The sequence below is a fragment of the Salvelinus sp. IW2-2015 genome, linkage group LG20, assembly GCF_002910315.2.
Source record: "Salvelinus sp. IW2-2015 linkage group LG20, ASM291031v2, whole genome shotgun sequence".
Taxonomy (NCBI): Eukaryota; Metazoa; Chordata; class Actinopteri; order Salmoniformes; family Salmonidae; genus Salvelinus; species Salvelinus sp. IW2-2015.
In genome coordinates this window covers 43,948,195-43,974,277 of record NC_036860.1, presented here as the reverse complement: position 1 = coordinate 43,974,277, position 26,083 = coordinate 43,948,195, and the positions used below count along the sequence as shown (strand labels likewise).

General features: G+C 42.5%; 1 protein-coding gene across 3 annotated transcripts in view; it reads right to left on the bottom strand.

Annotated features, from left to right (window-relative positions):
* The window catches only part of LOC111981214 (UV radiation resistance-associated gene protein), a 148,288-nt gene that overhangs the window by 35,562 nt on the left and 86,643 nt on the right, over positions 1 to 26,083 (bottom strand). For all 3 annotated transcript variants that reach the window (XM_024012384.2, XM_024012385.2, XM_070449417.1), the window contains exon 13: positions 25,933 to 26,008. In XM_024012384.2, coding sequence (XP_023868152.1) covers positions 25,933 to 26,008 — 76 coding nt within the window. The remainder of the gene's footprint in view (positions 1 to 25,932; positions 26,009 to 26,083) is intronic.

Below are 26,083 nucleotides of genomic sequence, written 5' to 3'. Positions count from 1 at the left end.
CGCCACGGGTCTCGTCTCCTGCTTAGCATGGAAAGATATATTAATGGAGGAAATTGTTCCTCAAGAAACAAAACAAACGTTTCCCCCAGTTGTGGCGTACACCTTTCATATGGCACTGCCAAATATAACCATTAAAACATTCATTTAATTTTAGTATGGTTGGGTCACATAAAAAAAATTATTTGGGAGAAATAGTGTTGCGGTATTTTACTTCTTTCTTTTTTAGGCCGTAGCGCGTTTCCACAGGGCCTCTGTAAAAACAGTGCGCCATGCAGCTGGGAGAATATACAGTGGGTCTGTGGTCAGGTGCCCATCCTATCCCTGCTGGCTAAATACAGCTCCTCTAATACTCTTCCACTGACTCTCTCTCAAAGGGTCAATTGTTTTATTTTCTCTTTTATTAATGGAGGGCTTTATGACCAGGGTTTTTTGTATTGGTCCTTACTACAGGTCAGGGGTCACAGTGAAAACCTGTCTCGTTACAACGACCACATTCCATCACAGTCTCCCATGGTAACGAGGGACCTGGGATTTTTTGCCGCTCAAAGTTATGGATGGTGAGAGCTAAGAGCTATAGTCAAACAGCCTTATTTATGACAGTCTTTTGTGAAGCTGTCAACATAAAACCTATGTGATTCAGACAATAAACTAAGAATAATGAGTATAGATAATAGAAATCCATTCCAGCAAACAATTTACGGTGGTTGAGTGAAGAAAAGAGGAAGAAATGAAAACAGTCATGGCATCTCATGGATGAAAGTCATAGAAAGATCATACAATTGAGGTTGAAGAAAACTACAAGTAAACTATAAGTAAGCTATAACAAAGATCTATGTTCCTTATCATTAGTGTGTCTACCATGCCAAAAATAAAACCGAGTGAAATGCGAAAGGGCCCAGTTCTCTCACACACTAGATGACAACAGTTGGCTAGAGCTTTCCTTTAGAAACAGAGGTTCACAACTGTGTACCGTATACGTGTATTATTCAACCCAATTATCTGGTGTGATATTTATTTATTTAACTGTGTGTGTGTATAGCCTATAGTTAGATAACATCAATCTATTACTTTGTACTGACATAATAGCAGCCACTTTTACGATGATGTCCCTAAATCCCTTTACCTACTCGAGAAGTGTAAAATATGCAGTATCAAACCCCTCCATGGAGGAATCTGGGTCAGTGAGGTAAAAAGGTAATCGCTTCAAAAACAAGTGATTTTTCTCTCACATATCTGACTACAAGTCGACACCAAGTAGGATTAAGGGAGAGTGCGTGTTGTGTTTCCCCTATATTAATTTAGCGGCTGCATTTTCTGGATGGTCAAATGTTTTCAGTGTAACCTTAAACGACTAAAACCAGATATAAAGTATTAATAAAATATAACGGAGCTATATATTTTTAAATAAGATCATCTTTGAGAACTAACAATTTCCAAAATAGAAACTAGAATTGAAACTAAAATTGTAAAAATGTCATGGCATGGGCACCCCATTGAATTTGTCATGTCTTTCTCGCTTCATATTCGTCGCCAATTGCCACGCCCACTTAAACACAGTGCTTCCCTTAGGATTTATTTAAGTCTAACTTCTATATAAAGAAGTGTGTGTGTGTGTGTGTGTGTGTGTGTGTGTGTGTGTGTGTGTGTGTGAGAGAGACAGGATGGAACCGAAAGGATAGTGTTGTGAACATATTAAGTATTAGCAGGCCTTCAAGCCATAAGCCGTCTAAGATAAACCACTCCTGTGCTCCAGTATCATAAAGCCTCAGATTGTGGTCATCTTCTGAAGGGCTAGGCAGGCAGTGAAACAGACAAAGTCCACACTATGCCTCGGAAAGAATAACACCACCAGAGGTTTTTATATCAGAAATAAAAGAAGAGGAAGGTATACATAGGGAAAAGGAATATCATTCCAATGTTTTGCTGTGCAAAATGGACAAACTCAGCAATTATGCCTAATGCAATAGTAAAAGTCTGAATTATTATGTGGCMAACCACAGTAAATACCTCCATTGATGCTATACACTGGGATACACTAAAGCAGTGGTAGATAGAGAGTGGCAGGCCGTGGAGAAGCAAACTTAAGCAACCATCACAGATACAATGTTGAATACTAGGGATACGGTGTTAAAGTGATTCTCCAAAAGGTTTTGTATCATTTCAGCCAGTACAGATGCAGGATCTTAATTTGATCACCCGGTTGAAGGAGAACTTTCCTGCAATGTAGGAAATGTAAAACTTGTAGTGTATTTAAGGTTTAAAAAGTCTTCTGAAGTTAGACATTTGCATTAATTATGATCCACATTTCCTGGTTCAGCAAGATCATTTTCCTGCTGTAACAAACTGGCTCAAATTAAGATCCTACATTCGTTGTTTTGAAGTGTTAACGAGCCAAAATGGTTCCAAAAAATGTTGCACAATTGTGAACTACGTCATCCATTTCGTATATGTCACAAATTGCAATTTGTGTGATATGTTACCAATTCTAATTTGTACAATACATTATGAATTTGTAAGTGCTTAAGATCCCGGACTGCAAGTTAAAATCCCATTTTCYCACGCCTTAATTTACAATGATCAAATGCAGCTCGAGACAATAGGAAAAACGGAGGGAGAGAGACAGCAGGGCGAAAGAGACAGAAAGAAAGAGAGAAGTAGATGAATACTGGATTGAGGGTAATGGAGAGTAACGAATAAACCTCTTCGCCAATAGCCATAAGAGAAGGTGAGAAATAACAGTTTGAAAGGAAATAAATCCAAACCCCAACTATAATTAAGAAAAAAATCCTTCAGCTTTCTCTTCCATTGGCTTTTGCTGAGTATCAAAATTAGACAATGCAGTGTCAGGGAAAGGAGTATGGCCAGTGTCCAATTTAATGTGGAGTGTCCTGAACATTCCCCCGTCACCTGGGTTGTTTCAACAGTTACCCTGCCTAGTGTTAAAGATGTAATCCACATTAGGGATTAGCTCTCTCGACACTGCCATGGCTAGGGGAGAGACAGGGAAACCAAAGACCAGGCAGACATATGTCTAAACAAAGAGTGATTTCTCACAATGGATTATACAACCCTATAAGAATAATCCTAGAAGAATCCAGTGATTACATATGCATTAATGGATGCCAAGAGAAGCCAGGCATGCCAAAAAAAATGTACCAAGAAAAAGAAAAAATGTATTTACACTACCGGTCCAAAGTTTTAGAACACCTACTCATTCAAGGTTTTTTCTTTATTTTTACTATTTTCTACATTGTAGAAGAACAGTGAAAACATCAAAACTATGAATTAACACATATGCAATCATGTAGTAACCAAAAAAGTGTTCAACAAATCAAAAAGCCACCCTTTGCCTTGACAGCTTTGCACACTCTTGGCATACTCTCAAGCTTCACCTGGAATGTTTTTCCAACAGTCTTGAAGGAGTTCCCACATATGCTGAGCACTTGTTGGCTGCTCTTCCTTCACTCTGCGGTCCAACTCATCCCTAACCATCTCAATTGGGTTGAGGTCGGGTGATTGTGGAGGCCAGGTCATCTGATGCAGCACTCCATCACTCTCCTTCTTGGTCAAATAGCCCTTACATAGCCTGAAGGTGTGTTGAGTTATTGTCCTGTTGAAAAACAAATGATAGTCCCACTAAGCCCAAATCAGATGGGATGGCATATCGCTGCAGAATGCTGTGGTAGCCATGCTGGTTAAGTGTGTCTTGAATTCTAAATAAATCACAGACAGTGTCACCAGCAAAGCACCCTCACACCATAACACCTCCTCCATGCTTTACGGTGGGAAATACAAATGCAGAGATCATCTGTTCACCCACACCGCGTCTCACAAAGACATTTGGACTCAAGACAAAATAACAAATTTCCACCGATCTAATGTCCATTGCTCGTGTTTCTTGGCCCAAGCAAGTCTCTTCCTTTAGTAGTGATTTCTTTGCAGCAATTCAACCATGAAGGCCTGATTCACACAGTCTCCTCTGAACAGCTGATGTTGAAATGTATATCTGTTACTTGAACTCTGTGAAGCATTTCTTTGGGCTGCAATTTCTGAGGCTGGTAACTCTAATGAACTTATCCTCTGCAGCAGAGGTAACTCTGGGTCTTCCATTCCTGTGGCGGTCCTCATGAGAGCCAGTTTCATCATAGTGCTATATGGTTTTTACGACAGCACTTGAAGAAACTTTTAAAGCTCTTGAAACATTCCATATTGACTAACCTTCATGTCTTAAAGTAATGATGGACTGTCATTTCTCTTTGCTTATTTGAGCTGTTCTTGCCATAATATGGACTTGGTCTTTTACCAAATAGGGCTATCTTCTGTATACCCACCTAGCTTGTCACAACACAACTGATTGGCTCAAACACATTATGAAGGAAATAAATTCCACAAATTACCTTTTAAGAAGGAACACCTGTTAATTGAAATGCATTCCAGGTGACTACCTCATAAAGCTGGTTGATAGAATGTCAACAGTGCGCAATGCTGTCATCAAGGCAAAGGGTGGCTATTCGAAGAATCTCAAAAATAAAATATATTTTGATTTGTTTAACACTTTTTTGGTTACTACATTAATCCATATGTGTTATTTCATAATTTTCATGTCTTCACTATTATTCTACAATGTAGAAAATAGCAAAAATAAAGAAAAACCCTTGAATGAATAGGTGTTCTTAATTTTAATTTGCCTTCAATTCGCAAGAGGCTGAATGTATCTCACAAGATTAAAAATCTGAGCGAGCAAAACAGCTCCCCTCTGTCTCTGTATGTGTAGGCCATATATCTGACACTGTCTGGTCCAAGAGTATGACATTGTTGCTGCCTGTGGCATTGAATACGGCGAAAGCCGGCGAGCATTTGGCCTCCCTTGATAAAAAAAAAAAAAGTTAAAAATAATAGCAAATCAGCATTGAGCTAAATTGAGTGAGTTCAACTGTGAATTGTCCCGGCGCACCAAAAAAGAAAGTGTCAATGGAAGTCAGTTTGGATTTGGCGTCAGTCCTATCAAATCACAGAGAGCATACGTCACTGACAGAAACAACTTGAATTGTTGCATCTCGTTGTGTTGTTGTCCTCCGGTGGCTAACTAGCCAGCTAGCTAAAATTGGCCCTTTTCTAAATTAGCCATGGATGGCGATAGGGATTTGGACTTGTGGTTTTACTTAAATCTCAGTTCTGGCCAATGATTATAATGGCGATTCTGATCCAACCATTGATTGTGCCCCTGGCCTGATAGGATTAAAGTTCAATATGTAGCTAGATGTAGAAGGCTAATGTTAACTAGCTAACGTTGCACATGAAAGGATGTTAGACTAGCAAGCAAGCACAAAAAAAAGCGTGTGAAGTATGACAGAGTGATAGACCATTTCGTCAACAAGAAAGAGCAGAGGATGGCATTGGCGTTTCTCTACAAGTGGGGTGAGTCAACATTTTTTCTACTTGCACGAATGCGCACGCACAGAAATCAGAACCATGGACAGCCACGTCATATCTAGCTTACGTTGATTGAACTAAATTGTTTTTGGTATCTTTTAGTTGTCACTGTATTAGAATAAGCATAGGTGATTTGATGATGAAATATTGAAGTAGTGGGCGCAGCTCCTGTTTTCTTTGCGACTTGCGGTGGTTCTATCAATAGTTGTTTGGTGGTCTGAAAATGGCGGAAACATGAACTTGTTGACCATGCTGTAGGTCATGTAACTGTTTGTTACATGCAATATGCTTTGTGGACTTCAGACAAAGGTTGCTCTCTGGTTTTGTGATGAAACAAAGGTGTGGTTGAATTTATTCTGCCACTGTCTCTTCTTATTATCTGGGCCGTTAGGCCTATATATCACGGTCGCAAGGCATATGAACTAACAGGTTTGTATTTGTAATGGATCCCCATTATCTGCTGCCAAGGCAGCAGCTACTCTTCCTGGGGTCCAGCAAAATTAAGGCAGTTATACATTTTTAAAACATTTCAATACACTGACTGAACAGTAGTCCAGGTGTGGCAAAACTAGGGTCTGTAGGACCTGCCTTGTTGATAGTGCTGTTAAGAATGCAGAGCAGCACTTTATTATGGGGAGACTTCTCCCCATCATAGCTACTGTTGTATCAATATGTTTTGACATGACAGTTTACAATCTAGGGTTACTCCAAGCAGTTTAGTCTCCTCAACTTGCTTAATCACCACAATATTCATTACACGATTTAGTTGAGGTTTAGGGTTAGTGAATGATTTGTCCCAAATACAATGCTTTTCGTTTTGGAAATATTTAAGTCCAATTTATTCCTTGCCACCCATTCTGAAACTAACTGCAGCTCTTTGTTAAGTATTGCAGTCATTTCAGTCGCTGTGGTAGCTGACGTGTATAGTTTTGAGTCATCCGCATACATAGACGCACTGGCTTTACTAAAAGCCAGTAGCATGTCGTTAGTAAAGATTGAAAAAAGCAAGGGGACTAGACAGCTGCCCTGGGGAATTCCTGATTCTACCTGGATTAGCGAGGCTTCAATTATCGAACACCCTCTCTGTTCTGCTAGACAGGCAACTTTTTATCAACAATATAGCAGGGAGTGTAAAGCCATAACACATACGCTTTTCCAGCATCAGACTATGATCGTTAATGTCAAAAGCCGCACTGAAGTTTAAAAAAACAGCATCCACAACTTATATTTTTGTATAAAATAAATAAATAACACATTTTCATTTTTATGTTTTACCCCTTTTTCTCCCCAATTTCGTGATAGCCAATTGGTAGTTACAGTCTTGTCCAATCACTGCAACTCCTATACGGACTCGGAGAGCCATGCCGCACAGCTTCTTGACACCCTGCCCGCTTAACCCGGAAGCCAGCCGCAACAATGTGTCGGAGGAAACACCGTCCAACTGGCGACCGTGTCAGTGTGCATGCCCGGCCCTCCACAGGAGTTGCTAGAGCGTGATGGGACAAGGACATCCCGGGCAGCCAAACCCTCCCCAAACCCGGACGATGCTGGGCCAATTGTACGCCGCCTCATGGGTCTCCCGGTTGCGGCCGGCTGCGACACAGCCCGGGATCGAACCCGGATCTGCAGTGATGCCTCTAGCACTGCGATGCAGTGCCTTACACTGCTGCGCCACTCGGGAGGCCCCGCCCCCACAATATTTTTATTATCAATTTCTCTCAGCCAATCATCAGTCATTTGTGTAAGTGCTGTGCTTGTTGAATGATCTTCCCCCTGCTGAAAGTTTGCTGTCAATTTGTTTACTGTAAAATAACATTGCCTCTGGTGAAACACCAGTTAACAAAGGGTTGGTAACAGGCTGATTGGTTGGCTATTTGAGCCAGTAAAGGGGGCTTTACTATCCTCAGGTAGGAGAATAACTTTTGCTTCCCTCCAGGCCTGAGGTCACACACTTTCTAGTAGGCTTAAATTGAAGATATGGCAAATAGTAGTGGCAATATCATCTGCTATTATCCTCAGTCATTTTCCAGGTTATAGAGCAAACAACGCAATAATTTTTTCTGGCTTCCCCAGTGATTTTACCCACTCACCGCTACTGTAAGAATCGAGCTATGCCTAATCACCAAAGCATTCCATCAAACAATTCCAAACAGATGTTCCTCTGCGGCAAACTCGAATAATATTTAATTTTACGCCAAGGGCCCTGCAGACATTTCTTGTTGCTAAACTAAAAAATTGTGTTTGCCGCCTTATTTGTTTTATATCAGATAAGGGAGAAGTAATCTTCGACTAGACGAGCAAATCCAAATAAACTGATTATATTCGCTCTATATCAAAGCCTGTCCAAAGTTCACCCTGTTCTGAACCTTTAGACTCCACTTGTAATAACTCATAACTTTAAGTTGTTTGCCTAGCTATCCTACAACGATTACATTCACTCTCTCTAATTCCTCTCCAGTCACTCACTGCCAACCCTCATTCGCACCGGCCAAAATCAGGCACAAAACACTTAATATCAGATGTGTACTGGTATAATGTCTCCCACCAAGATCACACCATTGATCGTGTGTGTGTGTGTGTGTGTGTGTGTGTGTGTGTGTGTGTGTGTGTGTGTGAACGTCCACATTATCCCTGTGTGCGATTCAACTCCCTGCCAATTGGCAGGGAGGCACATTATGTTATGAGAAAAGACATGGGGTTTTGTATTAGAATCTTTCCCCCCTCTCTCTGTCCTCTTTTGGAAAATAAGTGAAGAGCACAAATGTTGAAAGTCTGGGCCTTTCATGTAAGGTAACTGGCTGCCTTTCAAATGGTGCAAAACATTATCAGAGCTACTGGCCAAAACTTCAAGAGGGATACTTAAAAAAATATATATATATGATTAAAAGATTGTTTAACGGTATTGTTCAGTCCAAAAAACAAATGATAAAACAGGTTGTGTGGATCCTGAATGGTTGATAGCAGGGTTAATCACGACAATCCTTGGGTAATGTTAACAGTTCCATTTGAATTATCAATGTACGTCTACTGTTCCACAGCCCAGCCAGGCAATTCATAAACTTCATCTCCCCTGGAAAAAAGTGTCTTGACATTATTTCCCCTTGCTTCTAGCCTAGCATTTTGTTTGCAACAGACAGGGTTTGTCTAAACCTTGCTGCCTGCCTCTCTGACCTGTGCAACAATGTTGCAGTTTTTTTTTGCGATCTCCACCGTGCCATACAGAATGAACATATCCGGATGAGACGGACAGCTTCTCTGAGCCAGGCAAATTAATTTACCATTTATCAGGATCATTATAATGGATAAGTTATAATGGACATAATTATAATGGATATATGCAAAGAAATAGCAATAGAAACAGGTAAAACAAACAAAAATGCACATAGTTTGTGCCATTTCAGCTGCTTGATCCGTATTAGCTTTAGTTTGCTAGCAAGCAAAGGAGAAGTTGCCATAACAACCTTTTTTGCTTGGAACGGACAACACATCGCTTGGCTAGCGACCATGCCAATAGAGTCGACGACCAGCTCGCAACTTCAGAATCTCAGAACTAATGACTGGTTTTTGCCTGGAGTATGTTGTCTGGTGGAAGGGTGAAATAAAATACAAATTCCTCATTCAAATAAAGTTGAATGAAAACGTGGTTAATAGTTTATTTTATTTTGGCAACCGTTTCATAAAAGCAATAAGGCACCTGAACCCAGGGATTATCATGAAAAACACCCTCCTAAGTCCTGTTTACCTGGCCCTCCGCTTCGTGTCGGACCTAAGAACAGCCCTTAGACGGATGTTATTCTCACGATAATCCCCAGGTTCTCATGCTTTACTGCTTAAGGATAACCTCACCTATTATCCAGCATGTTTTTTGGAGGCCAACCTCTCCAGTGTGTTCCATTTGTTCTCGTAGAGGGAAGAGAGAATGAGGTCGAGGGTCGAGAGTCTTTCATACTCCTATAAACGAAAACTCCACCCCAAAACTATCTTAGTCCATTGTTGATATAGTCTTTTGTATTTTGAAAGTTACATATCTTGACAACTTGACTGCTGACATGCAAAACATTTTGGGACTATATCAACAATGGACTAATGAAACTAATACCAAAATATAGTTTTGGGGTTGAGTTTTCCTTTAAGTACTGTAGTAAAGTATGTGGCTTTTAATTTCATATTTTTTTAAAGTGTGTAAGTATGCAGGTGATTTTTCCATACAAAGTAAGTAAATAGGTACATACAGTGCATTCAGAAAGTATTCAGACCCCTTCCCTTTTTCCAAATTTTCTTATGTTACAGCCTTATCTTAAAATGTATTAAAAAAATCTACATCTCATCAATCTACACAATACACCAAAATTACAAAGTGAAAACAGGTTTTTAGAAATGTTTGCAAAAGCATTAAAAATAAAAAACAAATACCTTACTTACATACAGTACTGTTCAAAAGTTTGGGGTCACTTAGAAATTTCCTTGTTTTTGAAATTAAAGCACATTTTTGGTCCATTAAAATAACATCAAATTGATCAGAAATACAGTGTAGACATTGTTAATGTTGTAAATTACTATTGTAGCTGGAAACGGCAGATTTCTTAAAAGGAATATCTACATAGGCGTACAGAGACCCATTATCAGCAACCATCACTCCTGTGTTCCAATGGCACGTTGTGTTAGCTAATCCAAGTTGATCCCTTTTAAAAGGCTAATTGATCATTAGAAAACCCTTTTGCAATTATGTTAGCACAGCTGAAAACTRTTGTCCTGATTAAAGAAGCAATACAACTGGCCTTCATTAGACGAGTTGAGTATCTGGAGCATCAGCATTTGTGGGTTCGATTACAGGCTCAAAATGGCCAGAAACAAATAACTTTTTTCTGAAACTCTTCAGTCTATTCTTGTTCTGAAAAATGAAGGCTCTTCCATGTGAGAAATTGCCAAGAAACTGAAGATCTCGAACAACGCTGTGTACTACTCCCTTCACAGAACAGTGCAAACAGGCTCTAACCAGACCCCGGTGCACAACTGAGCAAGAGGACAAGTACATTAGTGTATAGCTTGAGAAACAGACACCTCACAAGTCCTCAACTGGCAGCTTCATTAAATAGTAGCTGCAAAACACCAGTCTTTACGTGAACAGTGAAGAGGCGACTCCGGGATGCTGGCCTTCTAGGAAGAGTTGCAAAAGAAAAAGATTCTCTGGTCTGATGAAACCAAGATTGAACTCTTTGGCCTGAATGCCAAGCGTCACGTCTGGAGAAACCTGGCACAATCCCTACGGTGAAGCATGGTGGTGGCAGCATCATGCTGTGGGGATGTTTTTCAGCGGCAGGGACTGAGAGGCGAGTCAGGACTGAGGGAATGATGAACGGAGCAAAGTACAGAAAGATCTTTGATGAAAACCTGCTCCAGAGCGCTCAGGATCTCAGACTGGGGCGAAGGTTCACCTTCCAACAGGACAAAGACCCTACGCACACAGCCAAGACAACGCAGGAGTGGCTTCAGGACAAGTCTCAAAGTCCTTGAGTGGCCCAGCCAGAGCCCGGACTTAAACCCGATCGAACATCTCGTGAGACCTGAAAATAGCTGTGCAGCGACACTCCCCAACCATCCTGACAGAGTTTGAGAGGATCTGTAGAGAAGAATGGGAGAAACTCCCCAAATACAGGTGTGCCAAGCTTGTAGTGTCATACCCAAGAAGACTAGAGGCTTTAATCGCTGCCAAAGGTGCTTCAACAAAGTACTGCGTAAAGGGTCTGAATACTTATATAGATTTGATACATTTGATATAAGAAAACTGTTTTTGCTTTGTCATTATGGGGTCTTGTGTGTAGGTTGATGAGAGGGGAAAAAACAATTGAATCTATTTTAGAGTACGGCTGTAACTTAACAAAATGTGGGAAAAGTCAAGGGGTCTGAATACACTGTACTTAGCTACGTCTGGTTAAGTATTGTTACTGGGTGGCACCTTTGGGCACAGTGCGGGTAGCTGCGCGTAGCTCGTGGGACAAGGGGCACAATTATYCTCCACCCAGACAAGCTATAGCGAGCCCAACAACCGACCAACCGAGGCTTAGACATGTTTAAACCAAAGAGGCGTTTCCATGGCGACCTACAGCCCGCACCCTGAGTGGCAGCCTACAACAATTAGTATTGTTGTGTAGGAGGGAGGGTGGTACCTCTATACCCCTTTTAAAGTTAGGCAGTGTTTATTTAACAGGCTCTTTCATTAGCCACTTAACTCCTCTTTCTCAAACAACTGTGAAATTATTATGTGGGCCCTGGGACAGTCAGGGGCCCTCTGCCCCAGCTACAGCCCAGTTCATCACAGACGCTTCATTAATAGAGTGAGAAATGGGTTTGGCTTGATACGGAGGGATGACATGACASTAAGGCCTGGCCGACTGACACTATCCATAACCCTCACTCTCCCATCCAGAGTAATGCAGCCTGACATCAGGGGTGCTGGGAAGGGAGTCTCTCTAATGGGGTGGGATTTTATTTGACGGAGAGTGAGGGAGGGGAGTGTGGAGAGAGTCTGACATCCCCACAATGCCTGTGTTTGTGGGATACATGTTTAAGGGAGAGAAGGAAGAGAGAATCAGACTGATTCTGCTGGGGTTTGTTCATTCCTTCACAATGAGTAGAGTTTGAGGAGCAGATCTGTTAAATCGGATGAAAGACTGCCGCTCTGAGGAGAGAAGAGGTAAGAAAGACCTTAATGAGATCCACATGGAGAGGATGAGTGAATAGTGAGTGAATAGTGAGTGAATAGTGAGTGAATAGTGAGTGAGTGAATAGTGAGTGAATAGTGAGTGAGTGAATAGTGAGTGAGTGAAGAGTGAGTGAGTGAGTGAAGAGTGAGTGAGTGAGTGAATAGTGAGTGAGTGAATAGTGAGTGAGTGAGTGAAGAGTGAATAGTGAGTGAGTGAGTGAGAGAAGAGTGAGTGAGAGAAGAGTGAGTGAGTGAAGAGTGAGAGAGCGAGAGCGAGAGCGAGAGCGAGAGCGAGAGCGAGAGAGAGAGAGAGAGAGAGAGAGAGAGAGTGTGTGTGAGTGTGAGTGTGAGTGTGAGTGTGAGTGTGAGTGTGAGTGTGAGAGAGAGAGACGCTCGACACAACCCAGCCAGGATGGTTGACAATTTTTTGAAATATTGACCAGATGGGACCAGCATTGTTTTATTCCAAAAGCGGTTTCATTTCTTTAAGGTGGAATAGGCCTTGTAGATGAAGGAACGCCATTTAGCCAGAACGCACACGATAAAGGCAAGGCGCACAGAGCAGTTTGATGAATTAACTAGAACAACACGTTTTCTAAACTTGCTGACATAAAATATACTTGGTCTCAGCTCCTCACCGATTCACACAACGAGGGGGAGAAACACGAGCCTCGTGCTTGGCCGGCCCAAACACCCACGAGTACAGAATCTCTTTTGCTTTGAAGACCTCACTCCCCCCAAAAAGTAATGAAAAATAATGTTGGGCTGAAAAAACGACCGGTCAGTTTTACACGTTATGACATGGCTTTGATAAGATGACCAATCTAATCACAACAGACGCAGAGAAAAAAATATTGCCACTGAGTGTGACGTCTTTTCATCTTTTACTACTTATCAAACAGTTGTATTATTACGTTCCCTCTGCCCCTCCCCCCACCACACTATCATTCCTCCGATATTATGAAAATGCATTTTGATGTGGAACTGGCTGGGAGAGTTTTTTGTTGTTGTTGAAGTTATCATTTTGAAATGGCTGTATGCTTAGAGGGGCCCAACATGTAGCCTAGCGGCTGGGGTTCAAATAGTATTTAGAATAGCTATAATATTTCACCTGTGCTTGATTGAGCTTATCTAGTGAAAGGGAACCAATAGAGTAGTCCAAAAAGTGCAAACCGAGCGCATCTGGCAGTCCGGGGCAGGCTAAATCAAATGCTCAAAACATTTTAAAGAGTTTAAAAACGATATGAACCCAGGACTCTCTGGAGCAAGACTCCAGCAAACAAAGACCCTCAGCTACAAATCTCAAGCAGCTGGAAACTTCAGCCACACTATTCAGTTAAATGACAGAGCAGAGCCCACAGCCCAGATTCCACTATTTAGTTAAATGACAGAGCAGAGCCCACAGCCCAGATTCTGACAGAAAAGGAGGGATCCTCAAAAGCACACAGTTAAACACTTCGATAATGATATGATTTCACTACAGCTTTGCACTGAGGATGCAACATGACACCTTTCATAACTCATCATACTGTAACAGTGTCATCAGATTATGACACATTTTCAGACCAATTGTGAATAGACCGCTATCAATAAATTCCCATTGATGTAGGAATTCCAATTGGCAAGAAAAGTAGAGCTTGACTAGGAACCAACTCTCCCCACTGATCCGTTTGTCCTTATCTATGTCTTTAACTTCCAGTTTGCAACAATTGAGTTTCTGTCTCCCTTGCAAAGACAATAGCACGCACGCGCACACGCACACGCACACGCACACACACACACACAGACACAGACACAGACACAGACACAGAGAGAGAGAAAGTGTCTATGGGGAAACAGTAAGCATGATTAGGCCTTCTTCCACCCATATATTAAGTGTAGTGGGCTGCTCTGGCACCTCTTTGTGGTGATAGGCAGATCCAGAGCTACTGACCTCAAACAGTGGAAATGCAATAAGAGGAATTGAAGTGTTTCATAAAGCCATAGGACGCTGTCCAGAGGAATCCCTGTAAAAACCTGGCAGCCCAGGCATAATCACAGTGTGCTGACGGCCCACGCTCCCCTTACAGGCTCTAAATTGGAAACCACAGGACGGTGACATATGTATACAGTGCCTTCAGAAAGTATTCATACCTCTTGACTTATTCTGCATTCGGTTGTATTACAGTCTGAATTCAAAAAAAAAATTCTCACCCATCTACACACAATAGCCCAAAGTGAAAACATGCCTTGGAATTTTAACAAATGTATTGAAAATGAAATACAGAAATATCTAAAATACACAAGTATTCACACCCCTGAGTCAATACATGTTAGAATCACATTTGGCAGCTATTATAGCTGCAAGTCTTTCTGGGTAAGTCTAAGAGCTTTGCACATCTGGAATGTACAATATTTGCACAATATTTTTTTTTATTCTTCAAGCTCTGTCAAGTTGATCATTGCTAGACAGACATTTTCTAGTCTTGCTGTAGATTTTCAAGCGAATTTTATTCAAAACTGTAACTAGGCCACTCAGGAACATTCAATGTCGTCTTGGTAAACAACTCCAGTGTATATTTGGTCTTAGGTTATTGTCCTGCTGAAAGGTCAATGTGTCTCCAGTGTCTGTTGGGAAGCAGACTGAACCAGATTTTCCTCTAAGACTTTGCCTGTGCTTAGCTCTATTATGTTTATTTATAGTCCTTGCCAATCACAAGCATACCCATAACATGATGCAGCCACCACCATGCTTGAAAATATGAAGAGTGGTACTCAGTGATGYGTTTTGTTGGATTTGCCCCAARCWTAAYGCTKTGTATTCAGGACAAAGTTAATTTCTTCACCACATTTTTTGCAGTTTTACTTTAGTGCCTTATTGCAAATAGGATGCATGTTTTAGTGCCCTTCTTTGCGAGGCATTGGAAAACCGAGACAGAGATGAGGTAGTCTTTCAAAAATCATGATAAACACTATTATTGCACACAGAATGAGTCCGTGCAACTTATTATGTGACTTGTTAAGCACATTTTTACTCCTGATCTTATTTAGACTTGCATTAACAAAGGGGTTGAATACTTATTGACTGAAGACATTTCAGCTTTTCATTTTTTATTAATTTGTAAACATTTCAAAAAACATAATTCCACTTTGACATTACTGGGTATTGTGTGTAGGCCAGTGACACAAAATCTTACATTTAATCAATTTTAAATTCAGACTAACACAACAAAATGTGGAAAAAGTCAAGGGGTGTGAATACTTTCTGAAGGCACAATAACTGCAGTCCCAGTTAAATAATAAATAATATGGCTGGGTCTGGACCTGGCTGTCATGCTAACAGAGACCACTGACTGGTGCTACCCCGCCTCAGCTGGACGGACGAACATACAGACACTAAAAACAACAACAAATAAAAGGTGGTATGGGCAACCTGTGTCAGCTTTGAGGGCCACTACTCCCTTAAATGATGAAGTGAATTGATGTAACACCATATCAGGGAAGATAGATAACACTTAAGACGGTAACATTGGGCACACTACCACCCATACACCACTCATTTCTGCACTGGGTGACATTTATAATCCAATATTTAAATGTATGTTTTTAGGGAGTTAAGGGAAACAGGTGCATCTGGTCCCGGTCGTAAAAGGTTCTACCACAGACAGAACCAGTCTACCCAATAAGTGGCTCTGGATTTATACCGACCGTAGCTAGCAACAATGTTTGTGATGGAAAACGGGACTAGACCACACAATGAGAGGCTATGAAAAGCCCTGGGAGAGAGGTGTGTGTTTTTGCACTGCATTTAGCTCCAACACAGCCTGGGTTAAAAAAGTATTTTAAATATTTCAAATATTCTGTGCATTTACTAGAGCCTGACTGGAGTGACAAATGGGTGGGATTTGCACTTTTGGGGCTACTCCATTTATTCCATTGCACCAGACAAGCTCAATAAGGCACAGCTAAAGTATTTGAAAAATATCCAATACTATTTGAACCCAGGCCCTAGACTGCTGCTGCAGAGGACCAGTGGGAACCATCCCACAGCCCTGAGAGGCCAGAGCTACTTGCTGCTTCTTTCTGGATGTTTTTCCACCTCCAGGCCCATCCAGACCAGAGCATCATGATTTCCCAGCAGAAGTAGCCACACTCCCTCCCTCTAGGAGCAAACGGGCAGCCAGCCGCTCAGGCCTCCCCTCTTCTCCTCCCAAAACATCTCCTGCTTCTCAGACTTGGCCAGAGAACAGTAAACTAAACTCTGGGAGGGAGGGAAGCTGGGGGAGACCCTGGTTGTTCCTGTCCCCACTCCCCCCCAATAACTCTCTGTGCCTGGACACATTCATCACTATACTCACTGAGGAAAGAAAACGTTATTCATTTATTTAAACTATGAAATACTGATGAAATACTGAAGCGGTGTGATACAGAAGACCTGATGCAAGTGCCTGATTTCTTCCAGCTCCATGGGTGGCTGGTTCATATAGAGAAAACAGAACTATGTGATATATACAGTGTGTTGCTGCTGCTGTATAATATACAGCAGGAAAGATACCATCCTTACATATGAGGTATGACTGCAAGCAAGAATACAGCAGCTATCCACTCAATTACAAGCTCACCACAGTTCTATGTCTGCCCATACAGTACAGTAAGAGCACATTTCCTAAGACATGGACAGTCATGCACTTACACACTTAAAAGAGCACGACATACTGTACAAGGCTTGGCATGTCTAGAGCACTCTGAGGTACTGGAGTCTGACACACTGACAGATGTAATCTCTGACTGGGCTCTTTGAGAACAGAGTGACTCTGGTTTCAAATAGTATCCGTTTTCTTTCAAATACTCAAATACCTGTAATTGATTAAGCTTGCCAAGCACAATGAAACCAATGGAACAGCCCCAAAAGTGTAAATCCCACCCGTCTTGGGATTCCAGGCAGGCTCAATCAAATGCTGAACGTGTTTGAAAGAAACCAAATCCTATTTGAACCCAGGTCTGGTGAGTTCCCCCTCTCTCTGGCTCATAAATCATGTGAGAGAAGGTTAGACAGCTGTCAGAGCTGTCTCCCTCTCTGGTCCTGTTATTCCTAGACTGTTAACAATCTCTCAATCCAGCAGTATCACTCCTCTCTCCCCTAACCGTTTACTTAACCCACTTACACTCTGCCAAAAACWATTTCTTGCTTGAAATGTGACAAATCAAGTCGGCTAATGAAGTGCCTTTTACAGTCTGAGACGTTAGAGATTGACTTTAAAGTGGCACCTTAATGGCATTACAATATAAACCACATTGTCAGAGGCAGGGGTGCGGAATGGGCCTCTTATTAGATGTACTGTAAAGGGACAATTACCCAGCCATTTATTCTTCCGCATGCAGGCACTTTGCTTTGAGGCTCACTGCTATTCTTCACCACCGGGCTAAAACAAAACCAGACACATATTCATGACCTGTCCTGCGGTCTCAAAGAGAACTCTACTTGTTCCCTCCCTCCCTCCCTCCCTCCCTGCCCTCACTCCACGTAAGGAGGTAGAGGGTGGAATGCAAAGTAAAGTACAGTACATTGAGAGGCTACATCTCTGGGCGTGTCTGTCCCGGCCATTATGCCACAGGTTTACCATATCAATCCCTGTGAAATGGAAAACGAATGTTGTTGTGTCTGTCTGTCTGTCTGCACTTGAAGCTCCACATTATCCATATTAGCCTTTAGGGTTTGAGAGGACACAGAAGCCTGTTTACTGAGATGAGGTTTTGCAGGGGGGGGGGGGGGGGGGGGGGGGGGGGGGGGGGGGGGGGGCAGGCGGGACAAAATAAGGAGACTGGTTGTTTTAGAGGGGACGATGCAGAGTGCAGAGTGACGTGATCACATGGCTTTTTCAGGAATGCTCTCTGACCGGACCACGCTGTGGGGTTGAGTCACTGACCACAAGCCTTCACTGACGGGACAGACTGTCAGGGAGAGAGGTTTTCTAGGGGACACCTGGAATAGTTCCTTCTAAATCTACTCCTCTCCACTGAAAGGTTGAGCCGAGAATGGCTCAGGGGAACCAATGCTCCTCGCTCTCATATTTACCTGCCTCATCTTAATTAAATTGAAGGAGGGTAAACATAGCAGTACCATCTATGGCCAGTCAGCCCTTTTCTGCTCAATGCGTTGCCTTCAGCTCAAGGACACTGTTAGTTTCAATAATGAATGGGAGATCTTTGTCAGCCCTGGGAGAGGTTGGGATTCGGCAAGGAGGGCTGGGCCCATCGTCTGATCAAGGATTTCTATTTAAAACAAGAGTAAACAGGATCCTTAAACCTGGGATTTTTGTCTGGAAATGACCTAACACCATGATGGTTATCACAGGCAGCTCATTCATTCATTCATTCAATATTGTGTTGATCTTTCCCCTACAGAAGGAACTCAAATAAGATGAAAGTGGTGAAGGCATGGGAACAGCTCTGGGATCAGAGTGTGGAAGTGGAGGATTATAGTTCCAGTTCTATATAGTGATTCATTACATTGAAAGGAAGTGAGGGAGCACCATGTCATTCAGTAAATTGGTGGAGGATGTCCAATTTACCATTACAGGACATTACATATTACAGTCTGAGCCAGGACATGATATAGGCCTATGAACTATGAAACAGTACATGACACAGTGTGGTGTACAGGGAGTTATTCTGGAGACCTGTGGGTTGAACGATGACTGACCATGGGTAAACACACAACTGTTTAGGTAAATGCCAACATGCGTCCATGGAAACAGTGACAAAACGTGCGAAAAATGTAACCCATCCTGTTCTGTCCTCATAAACTCTGTGATAAATCATTGCCAGCTTATTCTGGTCACAAAACCGTTGTGAACATTGACTTGCACTGTGCCCAGGCAGTGCACATGCTATTCAGGTCAGGCTGGGTTCCAAAGAGACGGAAGGCGATATAGAGGACGGGGGCTGGGTAGTGTTCTACCTCTTTAGCACGCTAACCTGAGTCAGGCTCATATGGTTTCTATCAATGATTTATATATACACTAAATGACTAATACCCCCTATCAGTAAATGAGTGTGTATATAAATCATTGATATACGCTTTGTTAAAGCCACAGCGCCTACATCTTGGCACTCCCCCATCATTGTACAAAATATTTTGCAAGCTATAGAAATGCATTTATTAATGTCTACATTCGTTTTTGCCACATTTACAGAGACCTTACTGCATACTTAAATTATATTCTGAGCGAAACATAAAAATAAAATATAAAAACATTTTCTTTAAATTTGAATTTTGAGATTACTAATGTTACTGTCCCCACTACAACAAAACTACTTCAATACTGTATATGTAATTTGGTAATTGAAACACTGTAGAATTCCATTCATTCCTATGGAGGACTGCTCCTACTGGGGAGTGCCAATATGACCGACCGGTGGCTTCAAAACTCAATGGCCAATACATAGCATACATAGAGGGTGTAGAGGATGGCGGAAAGAGGAGGGTGGAGAGAGAGAGGGTGAGAGGAAGGGAAAGGGACAGTTGTAACACTAGTGCATACTATACACATGGATGGCTAGGACACGTAAACAAATAAACAACCAAAAATAGCTGACGGCATCTCCACATCATTCTCATAATCCTCGTTCATTGGTTAAGATCACTCTCCAATCAGAAATCATGCTAGCCAAGCTAGAACACCTTCTGCCTCCTTTTCTAACCACTGGGCTCCACCAATAACAACTACCTCCATTATTATCATGATTATCATTCATTATCATTCAGTGTTCTTGCCAATTAGGCAAGAGCACGAACTGCCTCTCAAACTGCTAGACTCCAACAATAAGAGCACGCCTAAGGCCCAGCTCCACCAATAATAGCTAGCTATGTCCCAGCTCCTGTTCCTGTTCCATACGCAGTATGCTGGCAGCCCAGCCAGGCACTTCCACTAACCACTAAACATAGTGGCTCCCCCATGAGTCATAGCTTGGTTTTATGGAGCCACAGTTGCCACATTCTCTCTAAATGTCTTCCCTGTGGGCCTTGGAGCTAGGCACGGTGGTGTGCCCATGCCTTCTGCTTCCCCCTCCCTCAGTTAGATAGCCCCGGGTCGGTCCTGCTTTAATAACTATGCAACACTGAGCTTCGTGCTCCCAGACCAGGCAAATACGATACCCCCGGCTTAGCGATTCAGAGCTAATTGTCAATGGTGTAAAATACTTAAGTAAAAATACTTTAAAGTACTAAAGTAGTTTTACTCCAGTACATTCCTAAAGAAAATAATGTACTTTTTACATTTTCCCTGACACGCAAAAGTGCTCGTTACATTTTGAATGCTTAGCAGGACAGGAAAATGGTCCAATTCACACACTTTTCAAAAGAACATCCCTGGTCATCCCTACAGCCTCTGATCTGGCGGAATAACTAAACACAAATTCTTTGTTTGTAAATTAGTGTGCCACTGGCTATCCATAAATAAAAAATGTAAAAAATATTGTGCTGTCTGGTTTGCGTAATATTAGGAATTTTAAATGATTTATACTTTTACTTTTGAAACTTAAGTAGATTTGATCAATTACATTTACTTTTGATACTTAAATATATTTAAAACAAAATAATTGTACACTTTTACTCAAGTAGTATTTTATTGGGTGACTTTCACTTGAGTAATTTTCTATCAAAGTATCTTTGCTGCTACTCAAGTATAACAATTGGGTACTTTCCCACTACTGCTAATTGTTGTGCCCCCCAACCCCTCCCCCACCTCCCCCCTTCAAAACTACATCTAGCGTCTATTGCAATCTAATCAGGCTCACATGCCTGTTTCACAATGAGCATACGGATAAAGAAGATCTAGAGAGCGAGAGAGAGCGAGCGCATGGCAGAGCTTCAGCTCCAGAGCATACGTTCAATTTCCCTGAGAGCCAGTCTCACGAACTTGGCTAAAACGCAGGATTGGCGGCTTCAGTTCTTCTGCCCTCTGCAGAGACTTTCAGCCCCTGTTACAAACCCTCACCTGTGGCCTCCTGAACTGGAGGGAAGGAGCAGCCAGACGGCACTTCACTACGTAGTGCACTCATTCCAAGGGGCTAGAATAGGACAGGCCTCTCCGTGAGAAGCACAAGGCATTAAGCAAAGCTTTAACCTAACATAGGAGTAAAAGAAACACTTGAGCAGCGTTTGTTGCCTTCCAAAAGCGGAAGTCTTTTGGAAGGCAGGCTCTTTCCTTTTCCTCTGAAAACCGGATGCATCCGGTCGATTTCGACCCAGCAGAGGGTGGCAATGCTTAAATCGTGTCACGGAGGTACAACTGGGGAGCAGAGTGCAAAGATGCATGTTAACGAACTTGGAAATGTCTCCACTCCAATCCTACGATCCATTTGGGTGTTGTTTGTGTTGAAACATGATATTTGCAGAGCGCACAAGGAAGGAAAAAGGAGCGAAAATGGGGTTCTGTCCGAGTTTTGAAGACAATGTTGGTGTTTCCTTTATGTTGACAGTTACCTGCATAATGTCTTCCATCCACCACTGGTCCAGTATGAGTGTGTACTTTGTGTAACCAGAGCACTGCTTTGTGTCAGCAGCAAGACGCTACACACCGTGGCAGCCCAGCTCCAGCCGGGTACAACCTAAGGATCGCATTAAAATCACGAAAGAAAGAACAAAACACAAACACAATAACAACCTGGCCGTGAAGCAAAGCGCTGGCTCTATTGGTCAATTATACTAGTGAGTGGAAAAGCCAGGCTCAGTGTTTCTAATACGGTATGGCGGGGGGTCATAGAAGCAGCCATTTCCTAATAAAGCCTTCATAGTATTAACAAGAACCATACCGTAGTCTCTACTCAAACATCACTGGGACGCAATCCAGGTCTCCCAGATAAAGTGGTCTGAAACGGCCAGAGTTGTGGAAAACCCGTATCGACTGTAAAAAGGAGGAAATGAAGCGTGACAGTGTTGCGTCGGTCGCTTTATGCATTCCCCCAAACTACTGGAACACATGTGATGGCTGCGGAACCGAGTGATCAGACACAGGAATGCACAGTTTCATGCGAGGTACAGCAATTCCCCATAGATGGTGGGGGAGCTGTCTTTGTGGTGGGTTCCGCTACATCTACTATGAAATGTTTACCACTTGCGCTGCAACAACGTTTCACAACCATTGTCAGCTGTGGGGAGCTGATCCATGCGGTGCACATAGGTTGATTTTGAGTCGGCCCAGTAAATCATTTTCAACATGGATATATCCCCCCAGTCACATATAGAATGTATAAGATGCTAGACTGATAAAAACTCATGAGCTCACCTTGAAAGAATTCAGTGACACAGACACAGTATGTTGACTGTCTTGCACAATGACGAGAGAGAGATTTCCGGATGGATTCACCGCAAGTCAACCTGAGGATTTGACTTTTTACCGACACACAGTCACATGCCATACGCTATTCCAGGGGGTGGGGTGGGGTCCCACAAATGTAACGTTTGGTAAAGACTGGGACTCTATATATTGCTGTTTGAGCCTATATGCTGTGCACTTGCCAGGTTTTTAAAGGGGCAGTTCAGTCAAAAACATGATTTCCTGTTTCCACACTATGAGGTCGAAATAACACTGATATGGCAAAAATTATGATGATGTTATTTTAGTGTTAGAGCTTTTGGAGTGAAAAAAACACCTTGAATTTCTGCCTGATCAGGTGGGATGGAGTTTTTGGCCCACAGTATGACATCATTATCTGATTATTCTGACCAATGACCAATCATGTTTTATTTGCATATGTATCCTACTACTTTGAAGCGGGTTAGGCTCTAGAGTCTAGACAATCTTATCCGCCAAAATTTAAATATACACTTTATATACAAAAGTATGTTGACTCCCCCCCCCCTTCAAATTAGTGGATTCGGCTATTTCAGCCACACATTGCTGACAGGTGTATAAAATCGAGCACACGTCCATGCAATCTCCATAGACAAACACTGGCATTAGAATGGTCTTACTGAAGAGCTCAGTTACTTTCAACGTGGCACTGTCATAGGATGCCACATTTCCAACAAGTCAGTTTGTAAAATTTCTGCCCTGCTAGAGCTGCCCCAGTCAACTGTAAGTGCTGTTATTGTGAAGTGGAAACGTCTAGGAGCAACAACGGCTCAGCAGTGAAGTGGTAGGCCACACAAGCTCACAGAACGGGACCGCCGAGTGCTAAAGCAGATAAAAAATTGCCTGTCCTCATTTGCAACACTCACTACCGAGTTCCAAACGGCCTCTGGAAGCAACGTCAGCACAATAACTGTTCGTTGGGAGCTTCATGAAATGGGTTTCCATGACCGAGCAAAAGCCTAAGATCACCATGAGCAATGCCATGCGTCGCCTGGAGTGGTGTAAATCTCGCCGCCATTGTACTATGGACCAGTGGAAACGCCTTCTCTGGAGTGATGAATCACGCTTCACCATCTGACAATCCGACAAACAAATCTGGGTTTGGCGGATGCCAGGAGAACGCTACATGCCCCAATGCATAGTGCCAACTGTAAAGTTTGGTGGAGGAGGAATAATGGTCTGGGGCTGTTTTTCATGGTTCGGGCTAGGCCCCTTAGTTCCAGTGAAAGAAAATCTTAATGCTACAGCATACAATTACATTCTAGACGATTCTGTGCTTCCAACATTGTGGCAACAATTTGGGAAAGGCCCTTTCCTATTTCAGCATGACAATGCCCCCGTGCGCAAATCGAGGTCTATACAGAAATGGTTTGCTGAGATCGGTGTGGAAAAACTTGACTGGCCTGCACAGAGCCCTGACCTCAACCCAATCTAACACTTTTGGGATGAATTGGAACGCCGACGGAGAGCCTGGGCTAATCGCCCAACATCAGTGCCCGACCTCACTATTGCTTGTGGCTGAATGGAAGCAAGWCCCTGTAGCAATGTTCCAACATCTACTGGAAAGCCTTCCCAGAAGAGTGGATGCTGTTATAGCAGCAAAGGGGGGGACCAACTCCATATTAATGCCCATGATCTATGAGCAGGTGTCCACATATTTTGGTCATGTAGTGTATGTAAATATATCTAAATTTGTATCTACACACCCACGTGATCAGACTGAGAATTTCAATGGCAAAAGGAGGCTCATAATAACTTTGGGGGTGCTTATATTAGTCCAGTTACACACAAATGTGTAATGGAAATGTGTTTCTTGCATATCCCAACTGCTCCTGAGATACCCGCGGGGAGTGGGGTCACGGCCAGGGTCCAGAGACAAATGTTTCACCTTACTGGTTCGAATACTTGAGCCGACAACTTTTTGGTTACTGGMGCAATGCTCTACCAGCCGCCCAGGGAAAGAAGTTATTTTCATGAAATAAACACACACAGTGATTTATTAGACATACGGTGATGACAAAAAACAAAACAAAATAATTTAAAGGCCGCATGGGGGATTTAAGAGGTTGATCCACGTCATAAAAAGAACATGTCTGAGATGAGAATTATCAGGCTCTCGACCCACACAGACACTCATATCCCTTTCTACCTGACAGTTACTACAGTACAGTAAAGTCAATCAAATGACACCATCCTCAACACTTCTTCCAGGATAGTATTTCACCTCTAAACCTGGCAGAGCGGACAGGCAGAAGTGAGGGAATGAAAATCAGATCTGATGTTAGAGCAACTCACACCACAGTAAAAAGGTCACTGGACTATAATTCTAAGAACCCCATGGAAATGTTACTTATCTGAACCCCTCATAGATCATTAAAATCCTAACAATACATGAAACAAACTGGGAGAAAAAGCTCTCAATTTCAGTTCAGTTGCATAAAGAACAGAATACGATCATTTTGAAACACGTAACATTATTTTCTGGGTCTCCATACATACTGTACAGAACAAATAATGGTCCTGCTCTATCATAACATGCACCYTTGACCTCCTTGGGTTTTCAGTCCAAGCTTATTTTAAATTTGCAGTGTGTAGTTCCCCCCCCCCCCTCCATCTCTCTCATTGTTGGACCAAGGCGGATAGAGGATGGCAGGAGTTTGGATAGCAGCTAGCTAACAGGTTGCGGCAGCGGCAGTGCGTCAAAGTCCAAACCTCCCAAAGTGCAGTCATTTGAACCCAGCCACCTGTTGCAGTTAATTGCCCTGCTTAATACACTGGAGATCCCATTCCACATTCTCACAATGGAATGCAAATTGTTATATTTGGTGCTCAATGATTAAGGGAGGGAGGGGGCTGTTATGGTGTGTATATGTGTGTGTGTGGTGTGGTGTGTGTGTGTGTGTGTGTGTGTGTGTGTGTGTGTGTGTGTGTCCTTCTCCCTCACAGTATCCTGAGCCATTACATACAGAGGGTCAGTATGTACACTGGGGCCTCACTCTAGTCCAGTCTGTTTGCATGCATCCTAGTTTCTCCATATTTATTGTGAGTTTGTAGGTCTTTCAAAACGACAGGATCAGTGGAACACAGTAACAAGGCTCCAGTCCAAATGGACATGACTTGATCGATCCAAAACATGTATAAAAACCCAACAGACCACTGCAAACACTATGTCTGTTCCCCACACAGAAACCTTTCAGTGACCTAACACCATCAGACCATCTGACCTTCTGAGTTGGCCCGACACATGCTAGTGCTTTGTAGCTCAGTTGGTAGAGCATGGCACTTAACACCAGGGTAGTGGCACGTAACACCAGGGTAGTGGGTTCGATTCCCGTGACCACACATATGTAAAATGTATACACGCATAACTAAGTCGCTTTGGATAAAAATGTCTGCTAAATGGCATATATTAAATATATTATATGTGTACATGTGTCAGACAGTGGTCCACGKTCTTACCTGGGCAATGTTCTTGTTGATCAGGTAGACTCCGTACTCAAACTGAAAACGCTCTCCTCGAGGGTAAAGTGGGAATCTGTGTGAGAAGAAAAGGAAGAGCAGTGATAATGAGTGTACAGTACTGGAGTAGGTGGTACACATGGATTAGTCT